This window comes from Helianthus annuus, chromosome 11 (genome assembly GCF_002127325.2).
Source record: "Helianthus annuus cultivar XRQ/B chromosome 11, HanXRQr2.0-SUNRISE, whole genome shotgun sequence".
NCBI lineage: Eukaryota > Viridiplantae > Streptophyta > Magnoliopsida > Asterales > Asteraceae > Helianthus > Helianthus annuus.
This window is the reverse complement of record NC_035443.2, coordinates 158106318-158114561: the sequence shown is the minus strand read 5'-3', so window position 1 is coordinate 158114561 and position 8244 is coordinate 158106318. Positions and strand designations below refer to the sequence as shown.

The following is an 8244-nucleotide window of genomic DNA, read 5'->3' as shown; positions in this document are numbered from 1 at the left end:
GCAGCTGCCCTCCAACATGAACTGAGTAACATTACTCTTGCTGCCATGCCGTCCCTCGAGGCATATTGTCAATGGATTAGCTAATTGGTCGATCAGTTAGCCGGGGTAGACTGCCCGGTTAACAACACCCAAAAGATTCTACATCTCGTTCATGGTCTCCCATGAGAGTATGACACAATCGTGACGATTTTGAATCAAAGTCTTCCAGGCTGGGAAGACGCCGTTGAATAGTTGCAATCTGAAGCACGCCGCCTGACGGCCAGAGAAACCATAACACCAACTTCTGTGGTGGCGGCTGCTAGGAATTCTCAGTTTCCAAATCAGCGTGAATCACAGCCCCGTTCCAACAGGCCTAACCAGAATCGGCGGCCCAGTTCTAACCAGCCCAGATGCGAATCTGATAGAAACAACCGGACCGGAACTCGTGGCCTACCAGGCCCACCACAGCCTACCCAGCAATGGTCCAGCAATCGTAACCCATCTCACCCACCAGCTTCTCCATACTCAGCATACCCGCCACAATACCCACCTCCCCCTTATTGGGCTAATCAACAATATTGGGCTCCACCCCCATGTCCATACCCCACTCAAAATTGGGTCCAGCCATGGGAACAACATCCCAACTCTCGGTCCAGTAACCACCCAGCGGCCCACGGTGGAGGACGTTCAGCTCAAGCCCACTTGGCAGAGGTTGACCCACTTGAGCTCACTCAATTAGCTGAGGCAGTGCATGCACTCTCAATGGAATCAGGTGATAATGGTGATGATAATTGGAACTTCGACAAAGGTGATGAGTCTCATGTCACCGACGATCAAGGTAAACTTGACAATTTTTCCATTCATTCACCAATAGCGTCAATAATTGTCAAATGGTCACAAAATTCTGGTTATGGGTTTGGGTTCTTCCACAATACACACACAAAACAGACCACTCCACCTTAAATCTGTCCTTTTTAATCCCAAAATTATTAAAATCTAATCTCTGTGCGTGGATTCAATATTGATAATTATACCTCTATTGAATTTGACCCATTTGGATTTTCTGTGAAGAATTTCAACGATGGCACGATCCTGAGTCGTCACAACAGTTCGGGTGATCTCTACCCGCTCACCGCTCCTGCTTCCGCGCCACTGCTTGCTTTATTTCAACCAAAGAGTCTCCATTCTGACCAACGAATATGAAGCGCTATTGGCAAATAATACGTGGGAACTTGTTTCGAGACCTTCGGATGCTCCTATTATTCGTTGCATGTGGTTATTTAAACATAAGTTCCATGCTGACGGTACCTTGGAATGACACACGGCACGACTAGTTGTTAATGGTAAATGTCAAACTGTAGGCATTGACTATAATGAAACTTTCAGTCCTGTGGTTAAAGCCACTACGATCCGTACAGTCCTTAGTTTGGCAGTATTAAAAGCATGGCCTATTCACCAACTTGATGTTAAAAATGCCTTCTTACACGGGCATCTAAAAGTGACGATCTACATCTTTCAGCCACCAGGTTTCACATCTCCCTCACACCCTAAACATGTGTGCATACTTAACAGATCTTTATACGGTTTGAAGCAAGCCCCTCGTGCTTGGTATCAACGATTTGCAGGGTATATCAACAAATGTGTCTTTAAAAGTAGTACTTGTGAAACTTCATTGTTTATTTATCACATATCAAATGGCTTATTTACTACTTTATGTGGACGATATTCTTCTCACGGCTTCTAGTGACTCTCTTCTACAAAACATCATAAAATCATTGTCTGCTAAGTTTAACATGACTCTTCTAGGCCCTCTACACCACTTCCTTGGTATTAGTGTCTGAAAACAGAATGGCGGACTTTTCTTGATGCAATCCATGTATGCAGAGGATATATTGTCACGGCTAAAATGACGACTTTGTAAGCCAGTTAGCACTCCGGTTGAAGTCGGCTCAAAGCTGAGTGACACTGCGGGTGCTCCCTTCACTGATAGGGTTTTATATCGCAACTTAGCCGGTGTCTTACAGTATCTCACCATCACTCGACCGGACATCTCATATGCGGTTCAACAAATTTGTCTCTTCATGCATGCACCACGCGAGCTGCATTTCCAGCTTCTAAAACGGATCCTCCGGTACATCAAAGTCACAATCTCTCAGGGTCTCATTATTTCTCCCACCTCAACCAACAAACTAACCGCCTATTCAGAGGCGGATTGGGGTGGGCGCCCAGACTCTCGTAGGTTAACCTTCGGCTACTGTGTGTTTGTGGGTACTAATCTTATTTCGTGGTCGTCAAAGCGTTAGCCTACTATCTCACGATCAAGTGCCGAAGCCGAATATAGGGGTGTGGCCAACACTGTTGCAGAAATCAGTTGGATCCGAAATCTCCTACTCGAACTACAAATCACGATTAGACACGCCAATCTCATCTGGAGTTTCTTGGGAGTATAAAAGCAAACAATATAATTTCTCAAATCAAATTCACGTGAACTCCATTTAAAAGTCTTCATACTAGATCATCATGACATCGCTTTGTTGATGCCATGGTGATGTGGCATCGGGAAGGTTCGCGGCTCTCAGTGCTTCGCGTGTCGAACTCTAGGGCGCACGACGGAGGAATGTCGCGACGTCGGGCTTGAGCCAAACCTAACCGAGTCGAACCGAATCGAGTGAACCAAACCGAGTCGCGTCCACATAATATGTATCAACAAACTCCCCCTTGGACGCTACTCGTGAGGTTCATCTTCCTTATCTATCATGTCGGAGGATCTTCAAAGTCTTCACGTGTTGTAAGGAGAAAGTGTATCAACAAACTACCCTTTTCATTTAGGAAGTGTGTTAACTAACTCCCCCTTAAAATAAACTCTCCTTTGAGTTATGCTCGTGAATCTTTTGATCTTCAATTCTTTAGATCCTTGTGGTGTTGATGATAGGTCAGCGGCAACTCGATCATCGTTATCTTTTGAGTGCCTCCATGTCGTGTCTTCATTCCGAAGCTTGTCATCGAACATGTTCTCTTCACCTTTAGCATCTGCACATGCAAGAAATCTAAACGCATAATGAGAACAAACGCTTGGAATATAGTTAACATAAACAAACGACACACATGTGTCCATGTTTCAATAAACTACCGTCCGACGGTTTGAAAGTTTAATGAATTGTTCAATTTTGGTTTTTAACTTTCAAAGCTTTCAAATTTCGACCGTAGAATCAGTTCTTTTGGTTTTCGTTCAGGTTTCAGGTAGGTAACGAAGACTCGAGTTCCAACATCGGTGATCAAAAGAAATTAGAAATAAAATATTTTTGGTTTTTATAAAGTTTATGTTAAAACACACCTAAAATCTTTTTGGTATTTTTGAATATATGAAATGTAATGACAGAAAGCAGTAAATAAATATATACAGAGATGCAGAAATCGAAAGCATTAAATAAATATTTACAGACATTCTATTTGCGAGTTTGGAGGGTAAGAGAATCATATCAGTGTACGGTCACGCCAAAACGCACTTGCTGTTCAGTTAGTTAACATTTAGATAAGCATCCTATAACGATTATCGGTATTGTTGTCCACTTAAGCTCAACTTATCAGATGTAATAATCGTGGCGAGGGGATACGTTAAGGTATGATTTATACTTACCGACCGGTGTTCATCCACACACGACACATTCCCGTATCAAGGTATTCACGAGAGTTCATCTTACTGGTGAGTATACCATTTATCATCTGTTTTGACGTATATGAAAATGTGAGATACTCACTTATTTTTTATTGAAAACAAGCCCTATGTGATTAAATCACTTATTGATGAGGAACTTGATTTTCAAATGCATGAGGGCACAGGAGCAAGTCCGTGAACAGGTCAGTACTAACGTACAACAAAGAGACGATATATTATCACTTATTTTGTGGACATGTGATTGTTGATCACATATTGAGGTCGCATGCAGTATGTACACGTATGTATGGTATCTTGGAAGATCTAGACTTCATCTCCATTATTTTTGGTAAAACAAACAACCATGATACCCAGATGATAAACAACATAAAGACCACGTATCTCAAAACCTCGGCAATCTATCAAACAAAATTTTGGTACCAAGACCATATGCCAATGAGTGGTTCCCACACAGTCTTCAGTCGATTTAAGTTTATATCACCCTACACACTTTAAAATGATTGTGAGCCTACGGATACATCTTATATAGAGCTGCTTATCGTTTTTCATTTTTGGTTCAAAGAGGTTTGGACAGACCACTGATGTACTATCATTTTCTCTTTTGCTCGCCAGGAAACTCATTTTTGTTTTTCTATTGTTTTTGTTTTTTGAAATTTTTCGATGTTTTTGAAGTTTCAAATTTGAATTTGGATTTGATTTACTCCCCCCTAAAATAAAAAAACTAAGATAAATTAAAAACACAAAGATATTTACAAAAACGATTTTCCGATGTCGGTTTTAACTCATGTTTTACCTCGATGCCGTTTACCAAAATTAATCAGAATTGATTTATCTAATTTTGGAAAAATCAGTTGGCATGACGGTAATCGGTGCGGAGCATGACAACATTGATGAGTTTCAAAGTGAAACAATCACATGTGAGGTGATATTTGAGATCAACGTGTCTGGTCAAAGAGTGTTGTACGAGAGGATAATAATTCATAAAGCAGCTTAAATATCGACAAGGATAGGGGAGATTAGAAATTCAAAACCGTAATCCTGCAACTTCTTCGTGCATTGGCAGGAATCTGAGAGCTCTCCCAAACTGGATATCCACCCGGTGTGGACTTCAAAGTCGATTTTTGTTGCTACTTCTACTAACCGAGAAATCTCTTCACAGCAACAAGATCATAAACCTCCGGGTCCGGCTGGTCTTCCACATTGCACGAGCGAAGGTCTTTGTATTTCTCTTTGAGAAGTAGTGTGCGGTTGTTCAATCCACGCCAAGGCATCCGCACACCCGGTGTAGTTTGATCAACCAACACATTTTCTTCCATCACACCGTAGAGAAAAGTACACTACACGTTTATCTTGTGGACTTTGAACTTCTTGTGGAAGAAAAATCCATAAATTTTAGAAATGCTTCAGACGTGTTGCAGGCGCGTACATTTCATTGGAATCTTTCCTGTTGACCCGATCAAAAACCATAACAACCAAATTTTGGCACATTTTTCATCTTGTCGAATTTTTCAACTTCATTCAACCACATTCTTTCACCATCATTCTTTCATGGGACATTTTTGTCTTTTTTCCATTTTCTTCTCCATCAATGGCAGCAATATTCTCCTAGATGTAACAATATTTCGGAGCCTTATATCGCCGATCTTGTGCATGGACACTCCACTCTCAACAATCCTAAGACTATCAATAGTTCCTCCTGGAACATCCTGCACACTCATTCAGAGATTAGTTGGAGAGGGGGACCCAAGCCTTTACAGACTTGGGTCGTCCGTCATCATCGAGAATTGTGACATCCATTTCCTGATGATTCGGAATTGATGCAGCTCCCCCTGAAATAGTTACTGGTTTTGGTTTCCAAATCTGTTTTTGTTTTTCATTTTTAACTTCTAACTTTACAGACCGTGTTTGGATAACCTCTGGTTTTAAAACCTTTTCAACTTCTTTTCTTTGTTTCTGTTTCTGTTTCTTTTTCTATTTCTTTTCTCGTTGTTTAACAAAACGAGGGTCCTGTCTCGGTGAAACAAATCTTTTATGGTAACTGTTACCACGGGGGGTATAAACCTTTGCCTTTCCTTTCATGAGATATAGACAATTTCTGAGAATGTGCCCATACTCACCGCATTCAAAGCATGATCTCCGCTCAACAAACCTCGGAGTATCATAACTGTAGGAGTTTGATGATGAACTTCGTGATCTTGAGGTACTTGGTCCTACATCACAATAGTTTGTGTGTTGTGTGTAGTATAACAAAATCTGTGTTGGATTCGTTTTCAAAAGATTCAATTTTATCCGTCCCTTGGGATTTCACGAAGTTCACCTTCTGAACCGTCTTCTTGTTTTTGCTCTGTTTGCCTTTTCCATTTCCTTGGTGAGCGTGACTTTGCTTTCGTTGATTGTTTTGTGGTTACAATTTTTGATTCCCATATTTCTTTCTAACTTCGGATTTTGGGATAGGAGCACACTGAGTTACTACAACTCCTGGGCTCGACTTTCCCAAAAATTTACTGACAGAATCTTCGAAAACTTTATCAATCAAAGATTGATTGACATTTTTGATAGGGAAATCCTTGTCTGAATATATTTTATCAGATCCAATCAACGTGTAAAGCAAGTTCACGCTTTCACAACTTCCAGATGAGGATTCAACGGACTTGGCTGTAGCAGTCACAAACGGTTTTGCAGGTGGGTCACAAAGAATGCGATTTTCGAGAGGTATGTTTTCCTATTTTGTCACCGTTTCTGACTGTTCAGAGTCAGTATACTCGGATTCATCATCTGATGAATCAACAACCTCAACAATGACTGGAGGATCCTGATTTCGTTCAGCTGTTGACACTTTCGCATCTGCTGATTCATCCGAATCTGAGGATACTTCCTTTTTGTAACCTAGCCCAAATGTGAATTCCTCAAGGTTCAATGAAACTGAGGTCTCAAAATGAGGTTTATTTTTCTCATCAGGTATCGAAGAATAATCGTGTTTAACAGGTGGTGGACACTTCTTGTAACCTATGCATGTGACATCCTTTTTCTTTTTCTGTATGTCAATGATGTGATCCAGCACATACCTAGAGTTTGAATAACTATTCAGCTTAAGCTGGATCGCCTCACTTTCACACTTAGCACAGGCCAATTCTTTTTGCATTAACTCAAGCCTATTGATGTAAAGGTTTATTTCAGTTTGTTTTCTTAAGACCATTTTTGTTAGCTCGGTCTTATCTTCTTTTAATGTTTCAATTATCTTTTTAAATTCCTTTTCATAATTTTCACGAAACATGTTGGCCTCTGTGCATTTCGAAAGATCCACGATCAAATGTTGATTGTGGGTAAATGTCACATCATATTTGCTTTGCAAATCGTCATATTTGCTTTGTAATCAGACAATTTAACATTTAATCCAACACACATATCACACCTATCACAACTATCAGATTTTGATTCATCGACACATACCTGACTGGAATCACTCTCAGATGTTGACTCATTTGCCTCAGAATCAACAACCTCCCTTGTTGATTCATATTCTGATCCATCCTCGCTTGAACTTGAACTTGAAGTTGTAACATCTTCAACTGAAGTTGAAACGTCTTCAACTGAAGTTGAAACGTCTTCAACTGAACTACTGTCATGTTCAGAACTATCATCATTTCCTGAGGACTCACCATTGCTGACATTTTTTGACAATTTCGGCATAAAACGCAGTTCCTGCCTGACTACAGTTCCTTGGATCAAGAGATGATGGTGCTACAGTAGACCTATAGCTTTGCTGTGAGGCAACTGGTGGTAGTGGATTTCCATACAGATCAGTGTTTGAGACACAGGTTACTTACTTACTTACTGGTAGCTGAGCAACTGGTACTAGATCACCATACATATTTCTAGCCATTTTCGGTTCACTTTGATTTTGGTTAGTAACCGATGCCCATTGCTCTGCCGTAATTGAACTCGCTTTGGATGAAGACGAGGAAGTGGGAGATTCGGCCCATGATGGCGATAAACTCGTGCTTCTATATTTGCTCTCCGTATTGGATGGAATACCCCACCAGTCTGGATTCATTTTGAATATGTAAAAATGAATACCTGAATAAATCACTTAAACCAAACCTTTAAACATGTATTTGAAACCTTCTGTTAAAAATGTGACAAGTAGATGTCCACGAAGGTTAAGGAGGCTCGTCAAAAATAACTATGACGAAAGTTAGTTGATGACACTTTTGACGAAGTTTTTTTTTTTCTCTTATTACTCTTGACGAAGGTTAAGAAGTAGGTTCGTTGATAACAACAAGTGTAACGAAGGTTAGTAAAGTTCGTCAAAGACAAAAATCAACAAGGAGTGTCTTTTGTTGACTTTTAATCATAAAGAGATATTTTTCCAAACAAAATCAAAACAAATCTTCTGACACATGACACAGAAGCTTCCTTTGTCAAACAAGCATGCTTTCGGCCATACTGTTCAGCAACCCATCATCATGCTTTTGTACACAAATTTCAAACAACAATATTATAATTACCAACACTTCATTTTTTTAACAAATCAAGATCAAAGTAGATATTTATCAACAATACTATGAACTCGTTGAAGATCCTGAAGA

The 8244-nt window shown here is 40.2% G+C and overlaps 2 protein-coding genes across 2 annotated transcripts; one reads left to right on the top strand and one right to left on the bottom strand.

Annotated features, from left to right (window-relative positions):
* The first annotated feature begins 741 nt into the window (after positions 1-741).
* LOC118484172 (uncharacterized mitochondrial protein AtMg00810-like) lies at positions 742-2282 on the top strand. Its single transcript, XM_035980141.1, has 2 exons — positions 742-817; positions 1906-2282. The coding sequence occupies exons 1-2, from the start codon at positions 742-744 to the stop codon at positions 2280-2282; spliced, it is 453 nt and encodes a 150-aa protein (XP_035836034.1).
* A 2891-nt stretch (positions 2283-5173) lies between these two features.
* Positions 5174-7709, bottom strand: LOC110888629 (suppressor protein SRP40-like). Its single transcript, XM_035980140.1, has 3 exons — positions 7487-7709; positions 7106-7374; positions 5174-5260 (listed from the first exon to the last, which is right to left on the bottom strand). The coding sequence occupies exons 1-3, from the start codon at positions 7707-7709 to the stop codon at positions 5174-5176; spliced, it is 579 nt and encodes a 192-aa protein (XP_035836033.1).
* Positions 7710-8244: the final 535 nt, after the last annotated feature.

What these genes read in the sequence shown, in the direction of transcription:
- LOC118484172 (XM_035980141.1), top strand. Translation starts at nt 742, where the DNA reads ATGGAATCAGGTGATAATGGTGATGATAATTGGAACTTCGACAAAGGT. An exon ending in TCATGTCACCGACGATCAAG is followed by an intron (nt 818 to 1,905) that starts GTAAACTTGACA and finishes TTTGTAAGCCAG; the next exon opens with TTAGCACTCCGGTTGAAGTC.
- LOC110888629 (XM_035980140.1), bottom strand. Translation starts at nt 7,709, where the DNA reads ATGAATCCAGACTGGTGGGGTATTCCATCCAATACGGAGAGCAAATAT. An exon ending in AGTTGCTCAGCTACCAGTAA is followed by an intron (nt 7,375 to 7,486) that starts GTAAGTAAGTAA and finishes TCTTGATCCAAG; the next exon opens with GAACTGTAGTCAGGCAGGAA. An exon ending in CTGAGAGTGATTCCAGTCAG is followed by an intron (nt 5,261 to 7,105) that starts GTATGTGTCGAT and finishes TGTTACATCTAG; the next exon opens with GAGAATATTGCTGCCATTGA.